The sequence below is a fragment of the Lissotriton helveticus genome, chromosome 2_2, assembly GCF_964261635.1.
Source record: "Lissotriton helveticus chromosome 2_2, aLisHel1.1, whole genome shotgun sequence".
Lineage (NCBI taxonomy): Eukaryota > Metazoa > Chordata > Amphibia > Caudata > Salamandridae > Lissotriton > Lissotriton helveticus.
The window spans coordinates 201,943,787-201,957,344 of record NC_136060.1 but is presented as its reverse complement, the minus strand read 5'-3'; the positions used below and the strand labels follow the sequence as shown (position 1 = coordinate 201,957,344).

Here is a 13,558-nt window from a genome sequence, read left to right as displayed (position 1 = left end):
GTCAGTATGACACCATACATCTCGGGCACCCCCTTGGCCCAACACCCTCCAAAACATGCATGATCCCTCTAGCCAGCCTCATCTGCTCTCATGACATCAACATCCTCTTCTATGCCAAAGACACACAACTCAATCTGTCCATCATGGACAAGACACCCAGTACCTTCATCAAATCCAATGCCCGCATCACTGAACTCGCCCACAAGATGAAGAGAGTACTTCAACCTGGGACAACACCTGCTGATCAACAGAGCCCAGACCGATACCTTATCCCACCACCCACGCAAAGAACCTCTGGATTGTCATCAACAACAAACTCGACATGACCACCCAAGTCAACACTGTCACTGTCTCATGCTTACATATCATTAAGATACTAAGGAAGATTTTCACATGGCTACCAATCAGCATCCTGAAAACCATAATGCACACCCTCATCACAAGCAAGCCGACTAGAGGAAAACCCTATATGCCGGGATCAACAAAAAGTCACCAGAATGGTGCAGATCATTCAGCACTTGGCAAACAGAATTGCTCTGAACCTCCCCTACGTAGATCCACTCACTCCCCATACATAAATGAGCACAATTCGAACTCCTCACCAATATTTTTAAGGCACTACTTAACACAGGCCCAGCATACCTCTACAATCAAATCTGCTTTCTCAAATTTTCCGGACACCTTCGCTAGTTTGAACTCCTACTTGCACAAATTATGTGCATACAGAAAAACAGATACAGCAGTCGAGCTTTTTCCTACATTGCACTTAACACATGGAATGAAGTGCAGCTACGCTTAAGAGGCCACTCCTCACTTCTTCAATTCCACAAGAAGCAGCAGAATTGTCTTTTTGAGTAGTCCCACTAGGCTCTACATTTGGCTAAACTCACACCTGCTCAGCAGCAGGATACCCTCCCGCGTGATGGTGTGCTCTACAAAGCTGCATAACCTAACAGTGCTCTCCATAAGACTATCTTTATTCCTGGGAAAGATCAATGGCTTGCCTAGGCCGGAGTGTATGAAAACATTTGCCACACAAGACTAATTTACTTGTTATTGTTTGTTTTTATCAAGATGTCAGAACATACAGAAGGAAGGCAGAGGGATATATGTGTTGAACCTTCACAGGACACCACAGAACATTTTGTACAACGTAGACATGGAGAACACACAGAGATGTGTGGCAGATCTGCACCAGTTACATGTTGGTGCTGAGAAGGACACAGATGAGGACATAGATTCTGAAGGTCTGTAGAAATAGATAGGGTAGGTACACGCTAAGTACAGTGTCACAGAGTACACCCAATTCTTAAAACTATTGCCACACCAAAATGACACATAGATGGAAATGATATTTGTGGCAGTCCCTTGCATCCAATTCCATCAGTATGGCAAAGCTTCTTATGTCATAAAATGTGCTCCTAGGGGTGTGTGGTGAGTGATCCATGTTCCAGCGGACTTCTAAAGTAAGAGTACACTAACAGCTGTGCATGATTATTGGTATTCATAAACATTTCTTATGTACAACCCTAAAATAGCTTTAGTTGGAGATTTGCACCTGTCGACAATAAATCTGTATCTAAAGTGAGAATATGGAGGGAAAAAACACCCTCAAAACTGGAGAGGATGGAGGGCAACGGGTTTCAATTTAGGGGCAATAATTTTCCCTCTAAACAAGCAAAAAAAAGTTGTAAAGGCAAAAAATGCTTTTTGCGTTTCATTTCAGCATGCGTAAATGTAGACTTGCTGCATATCCGTAAATGTTTGCTCATATGAGTAATCCTGTGAATCAGCGACAGTCTCAGTTTTCGAGAAGCGCTGGAGGAAATCCTTATGAATTGCAGTGAAATTACATTTCAGAAAATTGTATTTGCAAGCCATTATGTGTACATTTTTACTTTCTAACAGAATTATTGGAAATTGCAACCATTTTGAACCTGCTGGGTAGCAGTTAGGCAGCAAATGTCTCTTTCTATTGCCATGAGGCAGTAGAAGAAACATTTAGTAAAGGTGGGTATCTTTGCACTAGTGTCAGTGTACCACTGAGAGGGCGATCAACCACATTGCAGTGAGGGCTACTGTATGGGTGATAAAATCATATTTGGAAGTGGTCTAGGATGATAGGCATCAACAGATAGCAGACTCACTGCCAATAGGAGTTTAATTATGGTGGCCTTGTCTATTTTTTACTGCATGCATTTTCACAGGGAAGTCTTAATGAAAGCACAGGTACCTGCTTCTCAGTTGAGGACTCGTCTCTATCCCACTGTTAGCCTCTTTTAGAGTGTTCATTTTATGATGTACTTCTCCTTCACACCTTTGTATTTGTTGCATTTAACCCGGCCCCAATCCTGTTCTAAAAACAGATCCAATCCCTTAGAGCTACCTCACCTAGAACTACTGTATTCTCAAAAGCACCATGTGATCACAAAAGACATTCCAAAACCAGTTAGATCAAAGGTGCCGCAAACAGTGACCAACACATCTGGAATTGTAAGGCCTCAAGATACATACTGGCTTGGAACAGCAACTCTGTTATAGAGCAATGAATTAGCCAAATTCTTTGAAGATAAAATGTGTAAAAATGTAATGAGACGGGTAGACTTGGCAACTTTGGTGTGGTTTCCCCTGACTTTTTACCTCTACCTCCTTTATGTTTGATGCTGTGCTGGATTTCGTTTTGCTGGCTTAGATACTTTGGGCACTTTGCCACAGCTGATCAGTGACAAAGTGCAAGTGTTCCCTGTGTAAATTGTTGTTACAATAGGTTCTCCCCGATTGGCATATTTGATTTACTGGTAGGATCCCTAGTAAAGTGCACTAAGTGTGCCAGGGCAGGAAAATTAAATGCTGCAAGTGGGCCTGCAGCTCTGATTGTGCCACCCACATGAGTAGCTCAGAAAAGGTAACTCAGTCATGCCACTGCAGGGTCTGTGAACAGTTGTTACCTAACATGACGACTTGGCAAGTGCACCCCCTTGCAAGGCCTTAAACTTACATTTTCTTACATGTTGGCCACCCCTAAGGTAGGCCCAAGGTACCACTGTGGGCAGGGTGCAGTGTATGTGAAAATTAGGACACGCCCTGAATTGTGTGGCATGTCCTGATAGTGAACTACTGCCAATTTTGTGTTTTCACGATTGAAAGGCTATCTGTTTCCATAGGATAGAATGAGGAGTTAGCTTATAACATCTTATAAACATAGCTACCCCTGGGAACAAGATAGGAAAAATAAAGTTTTGTATGCCTGAACTCAGAATGTTGAAATGCATCTTTTACCGAGGGTTTTTTTTACATTCTGTGTTTAAAAATAGCACTTTTAGAAAGTAGGTATTTTCTTGCTTAGCTATCCAGTGTGCCTCTGATAGGATGTGGATTACTGTCTAGGTTTGGAGAGTCAGGGGCTGGGGAGGAGCAGTGGCTTCAGGGAGCCTGATGAGTCAGGGCTGGCCTGAATAGACCTGAGCTGCATTTAGAGTAGGAGTGGAGATTTCCTTTCACCTGAATGGGTCGGTTCTGCTTTCCACAATGCTGTCTCCACCCCCTGCCAGGAAGCTGTACCAGAGAGGACATAACTGGCTTTGACTGAGCACAGGGCTTCTCTGCACAAAGAGAACAAAGACATTTTGGGGTATAAGTATTAGACCTAAAACCCAGGAACCTTAGACTACTTTTTCAAGAAGAACCTTTGACAAGGAGAAGAGCTGGAGAAACTGAGGAGAAGTACTGCCCTTGCTGTATATCTGGGGTTGGCCTGGCATTGCTGTTTCTACCAAGGAAAGCTGTGTGCTGTGTCCCCTGCTTGAGGAAAGTCTCCAAGGGCTTGAGTAGAGCTTGCCTCCTGTTTTGAAGCCTCAGGAACACAAAGACTTCACCCCCAGCTTCCCTGAACTTCTTTGCTGGGAGTTCTGACCTGCCAATAAGTGCCTGTGTTTGTGTGGTCCTCTGGATGTTGTTTCTGCTACTGGGAGCTGGAAAGCAACGCAACAACAAGAAAATCGCTGCATAGTTCTTGTAGCTACAGTTTTTCCAACGCCGTGTTGCAAGAAGAATCTCAACGGACCGCCACGCCGTTGCTGAAACCGGCACATCGCTTATCGCCGCTGCAAGAAATGATGCATCGAGGGATTAGGTTTGAAGAAATATCCGCAGCGCCGTTCGACGCTACCGCATCGCTCGCTGACGCATCCCGGATTTCCACTCACCATCCCTGTGTGGCAGTTATACCCGCCACGTCACTTGCAGATCGGAGTCATCTCAGAATCGACGCATTGCTTCCCTCTACAGACTGGACCAAATGCACAACTCCCCTGTGCCCAGCGGCACTGTCGCATCGCATCCATGAAGGTCTCAGGAAATGACGCATCTCTTTGTTTTTTTAAGCTTCGCATCGCTGTGGCTGTTTAGCTTGGTGAATTTTGTCGCACGACAGGTACTTTGCAAGAATTCACGCATCCATAGTTTTCCATGGATTCAGTTGCTAAAACCTTTTGAAAGTCATTTTTCTTAATACTTGTATGTTGGATTTTGTCGTTTTGGTCTTGTTAAGTTTAGATAAAGATACGTTATCTTTCCTAATTGATGTGATTTCCATTTGTGGTTTTATCACTGTAATACTGTGTGTTCTGAGTACAAATACTTTACGCATTGCCTTTGTGATAAGCCTGTCTGCTCGTGCAAAACTACCAAGGGTAGAGCAGGGGTTATCTAGAGTGTGTATCCCACTTTCCCAGACTAGACGCATGGGTGCCTATTTCGAAAAAGGTACCTACCTCTGCCAACTGGAGACCCCCATTTCTAACAGAGACTGATAAGACTGTTCAGTTCCCAGATACACTTTGCCCATATGGTAAACACCTTAACAAGAAGCTACAGATTGAAGGCTGTACATCATTTATACTTTGCTGCAATTGGAGACCTGAAAGAAATAATTGCCTCATCCAAAGAATATAGTAACGTCCTGGATCCAATTCAACCTCACCTAGCTAAATAAGCAATTTCCTTCTCACTTCCGTTATGGTAGAACACCATAAAAGTATCCTTTTACTAAGGCCTAGTTAAACCCCACCTAAAGAAACAAACAATACATATGATATGTATAAACCCTAAGGCTGATCAAGACTTCAGCAAAAACAATCACCCATTAAATTAACTTTTCCATTAAACAGTCTCTTAAACAACTATTAAGCAGGTTTTTCCAGGGGGCAAAATACTCATATGGCTACATACAGCATCAACGTCAGTTCCTACCACATGTGCGGCTAACATGAAACCTGCCTACTAATCCGATTTGACTAGTTGGCAGCACTTCATACAGTTGACCAATTCATTTCACTGAACATCCTCTCCTCATGTTTTGGTTCTGAAGTGATACTTCTTCTGTGTTTCAAATTATAGCGGCAACATGGAGAAGGTAAATTACTCCTACTCATGACCTATAAAAATGCTTTTTGGGAATTCCCCAGGGGTCCATGTTGACTGCCATACAATTTAACATCTGTTAAGGCAATAATGTCCCCTGAAGGGCGGTACAGTCATGTTCCACTGCCCTGAGTGGCCCACTGTCTATATCTGCTACCCTGGTTTTTGGTTATGGTCTAAGTCTGACACTTATCCAGTGTGTCTGCAGAAGCCTGGTTATGCCCCTTGACATTATTGAGCTCTTGTAACAGTGCTTTATTCAGGATGGGCGCACCAAGCAAGTCCCCATTGTACAGGTAGTGGACTACTTTCCCTACCATGGCTTTGTAAACAGAGTGTTGGTGACACATACAGTGTTTTGTAAATTAACAATTGTGACCAGACCTTTTATCTGTGTCACTGGAGTGAAGACCTATAGGCCCACTCTCTTAAAGCTCCACTTCTGTGCGCTAACTCAGAACCTAGTGGTAAAATTCCAAGTGTATGTTGTGTGTGTTTTTGTATGTGACCTGTGCGATAAATACATGCTTTGTGTGAGCGAACCAGAACAATGGAGGTCTGGGGACCCATTTTTGACCCTCCAAGCCTGACCTTGTACTCGAGATGAACGTGGGGTGTTTTGCCAGAAAATGGACATCTATTGCTAGCATTCCTGAGACTGGGGGGGAGCAGACCTAGACAATGAAGCTCTCACTCAAGCCTGGAAAAGAGTGAGCATCGCAGAATCTGGGCAACTGTCCTGACCCGTCCACAGGTTAAAAGAGAACTGCTGGGTGAAAACCTGTTAACTGAGTTAAAAGACTGCTTATTAACACAAGATTATGGAGGCAATGGGAACCTTAGCCCAATTATACAGTAACTAAATTCCAAGAGAGAACTGACTGGAACATAAGGGGCTGGGAGGGCAAAAGCAAGAAGAGGTGCTGGCCTTATCTAGCTCCAAGATACAAAACTGCATTTGGTACAGTCTCCTATGTGTAGTAGATAGATCTAGTGTGCATTGAAGTATTTTTTCATTGAAAGTCAAGCACTGGGTTGGGCAATCAAATATACTAATGTATGTTTGTTGAGTGCAAACCCCCCTCCTGCCTGAGAAGCCGGGCACTGCTCACCATCACTACTACTAAAAGTCAAATGGTAAAGGGTTACCCAGCCCAGTTTACAGAGCCTTAGAAGGACCTACTCTGGGCCATCAGAAGCAAACAGCCTCAACTTCCCATGGTTGAAGCCCACTAGACCCTGCTTGCCTGTTTCCCCCTCAACTGGGTCTGACAACTTCTATCATGAACCCCTAGGGAATTCTTAAATAATCTGCACCTCTACTACTTATATGTCATTCCACAATCGACAAATGTAGGTTTAATACACAGGCCTGCCAAAGTATCTCCTGAATAGACTCTAGACTGTTCAGAACGCGGTGGCTCAGTTGGTTCTTGTTCTCCCAAGACAGCAACATATTTCCAGGGATTTGCAGAATCTGCATTGGTTTCCATTGAAAAACATATTCTTTTCAAATCAGCTCTTTTAATGCATAGAGCTCTCTTTCAGTCTGGATCTGACTCTCTCCCGGCTAGAATTGACTTTACACAGCCCGGTGGGAGTTTTACGCTCATCCAGTAATCATCTGGCCAAGATCCCTAGGGATCGTTTGGCTACAGCAGGTGGTCACTCCATTTCTTTCTGGGGTCCAGTAGGGTGGAACAGGCTCCCTCTAAATTTGAGTCAAAGAAAGGCTGAAGCTGTTTATAAGAAAAAGCTTAAGTCCTGACTTTGCTCAGAGTAATTACCCTTTTCATCAGTATTTTTCTCATAGACCGTATAGTGCCCGGACACTCTCGAGTAGCCGAGCACTCTAGAAACTCCATTCACTAACACTATAGGTAGAATAATCAAATATCAAAAGGATGGCTGTTCCAAAATGCAAAACTGGATGACAAGCTGGATACTAAATCTGAAACAAAACAAGACTGAATTCTTGTCAGTTGGTGCCAACCCTCAAAATAATAACATGAATGGATAGGTTACACAACTCAGATGAGCAGATCTTAGCTTTGAACTGGTACATAATGCTAAATCCCTAAGCTTTACACTATAATACAAAACTAAATCTACGTCCCATATAAAATAGTGGCAGTGGTGCTCAACAACAGTTAAGACTCATTAAAACAAGTGTGATACTAATTCTCACTTATTTGTGTTCCATGCCAATTTGTATACACGTTTGTATGATATTTAAAGGCTTCAAATAAAACAACTGCATTAGCTGAGAAATAAATTAATTATATTAGCAGACATGGACTCATGCAATATCTCCCATTGAAAACAAATTGTTGCAGCATCTACCCTAGCCTAAGAATATTTTTAATTTTGCACCAAAGGTCACATATTACGCCCCTGTCAAGCAAGGACCAATGTTTCAATTCCTTCAAAATCAGACTGAAATAAGTACTGCTCTTGAAACTGTTGACTGCTTCCTGATGGATTCCAGTATGGATTCCTGTACACTGTCTCGGCATGAACCTTTCTACCTACACAATAAAGATACTGCTGCCAAGTTGCTGAAAACATGGAAAATACCTCGTATACTTACCATTTTGCACAGTAAACTTTTCTTATTTTCCTCCACCCTCAAACGACTTTTACATTCACAAGGTGCCATGGACATGCACCCTTGTAATTGCCTTAGAACAGTGAAATTGTTAATTTGTTATTGTATTATGATCCTTTCTGTTTGTACGTAACGTCTTCTAACATCCACTTCGACTGTACCTGTGCTATAGTGAATAAAGGGACTTCTCTGTTTTCAGTGTTTATTTTTGTGGATTTCAATGGACGTTTCTCAGTATTTTCTAAACTGTAGAAAGTAGTGTTTATTGGTATTTATTCAGCTGTCTAGACCCCCCACCCCATTGCGCTAATTAAACATTGATATTTTTGAGTCTTGTTGACTATTTTTGTATTGAATATGCGTTTTCTGTCTGTAACACATTCTACAGCAAACACAAAGCTCACTTAGTTTTCTAGATTGAATTTAGCGCCAAAAGTGAAGAATTTGGTAATCCAGATTGAGTGCCATAGTTCTGGTGGTTCTCTGACACTGTCACCTGATGCTAGCCAGTATCCAATGACAGCTAGAGGTCTCCAAGAGAAGGCCTCAAACTGATGGCATCAGCAGGATAACAAATCTGAACACACTGTAATAAGAAAATATGCATAAAGTTTTTAGTAGGAGGTATATGATGACCTCAGCACCTCATCACAATAGACACAACTTTATGAACCATAGTAAGAGTAACTGGATATGTTTTGAGACCTGGTAGTACAGTGCAAAAAGAAACCGTGATGAATGCTTTACATGTATGAATGCAGTGGATTAAAGTATGTTGTAATACCTCTTTCTATCAGAGCAACTGAGGGCTAAGTGTTTAAAGCAATTCCAGCTGTTCCTTAATTGCCTTGTAGAAAGCTGATCCCAAGCAGCTAGCAATAACTGCTAAGTGTACTGTAGTCAGAGGAGGACATAAAGGGGTAGAGATCATCAGGCGACATCCAATCCCAAGCGGGTCACAGTACCTCGTCAAAAAGACAGAACTTTAGAAAGAAAGGCAATGAAAATTGCTTGGAATCCCAGCCAGGATGTATGCCCAAGGAAGCGTCCTGTTATGTCAGAGTGAGTTGGTTAGGTGGGAGGCCTTAACTCCAAGTAAAATGGTGGCTATGATTTAGACAGCAAAAGCGACATCGAGTGAGACTGCAAAGACAAGAAGGCAGCTCCTTATCTAACCAGTTTTCTCTTCCATACCAAGAACCACAGCACTGGCCTAGAAGAAGTAGTAATGTGGTGATCAGGGTATGAAACAGGTGGTTCCCAATGCACACTAATACCTCCATGGAGTCTATGGATAAGCAAATGAGCATAAAGGTGGTAATTCTTTGCATGTTGTGGATACTAATTAATTAGTGCAAATGTCTGGCCATAGTATTAAGGTGCTAATTCTCAGCATACCTGTAGGTTTAATAATGTGGTGCCCATAGCATGACGGTGCCAATCCCTAGCACACTTCTGGCCCAGGCAAAATGGTGGAAATTGCAGGCACACTATTGGCACCCCTCCTTTACTGGTAGCAAAGTATTTGCAATTCTTACCACACTATAGGCACCCATTGGCATGTACTACCAGTTAAATGAAAAAATTGTGGTTTGTAAAAATATTCGGTAGGTTCGGGATAAGATATCCCTAGCATCTTACTCTGTTCATGGAAAGTCATGCCCCCATGCTGTATAAACATTTCCAACATGTCACATTCCTCCAACTATCACACATGCACCAAATATTCTTTTTACTCACATTCCCTTTCCTTCATCAAGACAGGTGCACCTCAGTCATCTTTCAGAAAGTAAGTAAGTAAACTCACTCATTCATTCATTCCTCCAAGCTTTGACTTATTCTCGCATTCACCTATCCATATATATGCCCTTGCCCGTTATTCACACAAACTCAGCAAACATTGAAGTACTTTCCCCTATGGTAGGGTCACTCTATTGAAACAAACAAGTTATACTTGCTGCTTTGCCAAACCAGATGTATCATACCGGATTCATTGCGGTCACAAAAAGGAACATGCTAATTCGAATGATGAGTTTGCTGACACCTGCCTGGCGCATGTTAGGTCATCGGTAAGTTGCTCAGGGTGATGGCAGTTGCTTAGTGCGAGAATCTGAATACCAAAAGCTGTGATCCAACTAAAATGTTCTCCGATATAAATAATACTTCAAAACGTATTTAAAATGTCGCCTTCAAATAATGCAAAGATTTTAAAATGTGCTTCCGGTAGAATGATACTGTTTGCACTCAAACTCGAACATTAAGAACTCAGAAGTCGTTTACACACATTGATGAATTCAAAATCTAATCACAGATGTTGATTTTAAATAAGTGTTTTGATTTGCTTTATTTTGCAACTGTGGATTTAATTAAACACCTGAAGTATTAATTGTATGTTTATATGAAAATATATATGAAACGAAAATTACTCACCATGCTGTGCTGTAAAGAGCATCCTCCTCATTCATTTCCCCAGTTTCAGTATCAAAAAATTCAGTCTCAAAATCCTGAAGAGAAATAGAAGAAAATAAATGCGTGCGTCAATAGAACATACTAATTGAAACTTAAAACTGCAAGTATCCGTCTTTCACTCTTTTCTACATTTACCTATAGAAATCAAGTTTGGATGCAACGTTTTTCTTTTCCCTAGTTACCATTAGAATCTAAATTTGGATGCAAAGTTTTATTTTAATTGTACGTAATTTTTTGGCCATAAAATGTGAGCTAGCAACCAAGAAGAATAATCTATTCATAACACTCTGCTCTAGTAAGAAATTGGAGTATTTTGTATAGTGCAGTGAAATAGCCACATGTGCACATATGTATATACTGACCAGCGGAAACTCTTTACTCACTCCCAAAAACAAACTGCTTGCATCAAAATTAATCTGAATCACCTGCCTGACATGTTACAAAGCCTTCAAGCCACACTCTCCATCTCTTTCTCCCACCAACACTCTTCTCTGAGTAATTGCTCTCACATTCACTTGTTCTATGTCACTCAACGCATTTTCTCCTGAAAAGCCCAGTGCTGCGAACCATCCCTACGCATATTAACTCTAACACACCAGGCACTGACGAATTCTCTGATAAAGGTCCTACAACTTACCCTATTACCCAAATCTACAGACCTCCTGAACAAAATCAAATATCAATCTGTCCAAGCAACCTCAAAAATATTAGCACTTCTCAACCCAGTGGCCCATCTCCTGCAAATTACATCAAAGTTGCCCTCCTACTCTGTAAGTATTTTGTATTTCATGCAACTTTAATAGCTTTCCTCATCTAGGACTTTGCTCCGATGCTGCTGCACTCCCGGAAACCTGTTCTACTTATCTTTCATCCCACCTGCTGCACTCCCGGAAACCTGTTCTATTTATCTTTCATCCCACCTGCTGCACTCCCGGAAACCTGTTCTACTTATCTTTCATACCACTAACCCAACACTAACAATCAACACACTCCACCTCAATAAAGTAAAAGAAGGTGGGGTATTGTCTCTAACCACAATGTGTGCCTTTAATTGCTAAGGATTAACTCCGTAAACTCTTCTTACTCCACAGCATCATTGTGAAAACAGCACCTCAACCAATGAGGCTGGACATCTTTCACTATCCACCTAGCAGCACAAAGATTATTGTTGATAATCTCCTTTATTTTTGCACTGATCATCCTATTTCCTGTTGTGGCAGATTTTGCTGGGAGAGTCTCCAGCGAGAAAACGTTGAAGAGACACATATCCCTCATCAAATTTTTCCTATCGGACATCAACTTCCTACAAAATAGCACCTTTCCTAAGCACATTATGGGCTCTACCCTGGACCAGTTTTTTTCATAAAGAACCAGCATGGCCTAACTCTCTCAGATTGGATTAGGCTGACCACTTCATTGCTTTCAAAATCCTGTATTTAATGCACGCTTACCATGATAATAGAAATGATAAACTCTTGACCCCTTCAAACACACAGACAGCACGCACTGGCAAAGTCAGCAGCACTAGGTCTTTCTTTATTATGGAAATACAGTCAATGAAAAACGTGTACATATTTTCACAGATAATTTGTGCAGTGTCTCTGTGCAACCTGCTTCTTGCTGTGTTTTTTTGTTACAGTGTTTTCATGTCCTTTTACTGTTAGTTAAGCCACAGGACAGTGGTGGCTGGTGAGTCTTGAAAGTGGTGAGTGTAAATGTTTGTGGTGAGTGGCTTGTGACGAGCGAGTGCAGCGAGCGTGCCCGACAGTCACAAGGGTGTTCCGGGGGGGATGTTTTACCCCGAGAAAATTTTGAATATAAGAGCGGGCAAATGGTGCATTTTCAGGCATATTTGAGAAAGCAAGAAGATTAATAAAGCAATTGTTAAATTCTAGTTTTACCATCAATAATGCTCACTAATAGTACTGCAAATAATCTCTGTGATGATCTCAAATTTCTCACATGTGAGGTCCTGTTTTGATGTAAAATAAGGTTTTTATATGGATGTTGCATGAAACAAACCGCATATCTCTGAAAAATTTCAATAATAGCCCCTAACACCACCTACATTCAAAATAAATTAAAGAAAATCGTATTTAAAACAGTTTGTTTCAGAATTACACAATGTCATCAGGGAAAGAATCTCTGCAGAGCAGAGCTGGCTCTATAAGGGGACCCATGCCACCAGAGACTCTTGTGCCCCGCTGGACAAAATGACTTTTCTGAAATGCCGTTTGGGGTGGGGGGGGGGGGGGGGATGGAAAGCTGGAACATTTTTTCAGGCTACAGGAAAGCAAACAAGAAATGTTCAGCTCAACTATTCGCAGCAACAGGCTGACTAGATTCCATTATTCTGTGTTAGATTTAAAGCGAATTTTGAACATGTAAGTAGAACTTAAGTGAGCAGAAAACATCAGAGTACAAAATCAGACACTCTGATTCAAGGAATTCAAATTCTTGGGAACTTTCAAAGCACCCGGTGTGGCTGCTGTGCAGATAGAGTGGATGGATGTCTGAATGAGGAGTTGATGGGGTGGATTATGTTCAGATCTCCTGGATGAATATTTGAATAAGAGATGCCTCATGTGCATCTCTCCTGGCTGCATGTCAGAAGGAGGCATGACAGGTGAGCAGATCTTCTGAATGAGTGAAGGAATATCTAGCAATGTTTTTCGAGCATAGACAATAAAATCATTGAAAAGTGCAGTATTCTCAGTTAATATGCAATTAACAGAAACAGCAATTAATAAAAAGCGCACATCAGCATAAAACATTTAGGAAAGTGGAATACAAAATCGTCGTATTTTAACAGCCCTTCATTTGGGGATTCCAGGGCTCCCGTGACAGGCAAGGCAGAATACCAGATGAATACTGTGGGTACACACATCATTATTACAGAACCCATGCTCAGCTAATTTGTGATAAGTACATGGTCAGCTCTGGATCCAATATATTATGCACATGTGGGCTGTATGAAATTCCAGTAAGACACGTCACCCTCATTCAAACGAGCACTGTATGCACATTGTAGCCACAACAGTTCATTCAAAGTAAAAAAAC

General features: G+C 41.7%; 1 protein-coding gene across 4 annotated transcripts in view; it reads right to left on the bottom strand.

Annotated features, from left to right (window-relative positions):
* Positions 1 to 13,558, bottom strand: part of ARAP2 (ArfGAP with RhoGAP domain, ankyrin repeat and PH domain 2) — a 1,514,823-nt gene that overhangs the window by 1,263,743 nt on the left and 237,522 nt on the right. For all 4 annotated transcript variants that reach the window (XR_013608339.1, XR_013608340.1, XM_078678359.1 and 1 more), the window contains exon 5: positions 10,460 to 10,533. Coding sequence is in view for 2 of the 4 variants with exons in the window: in XM_078678359.1 (XP_078534485.1) it covers positions 10,460 to 10,533 (74 nt within the window). In the remaining 2 variants the exon portion in view is untranslated. The remainder of the gene's footprint in view (positions 1 to 10,459; positions 10,534 to 13,558) is intronic.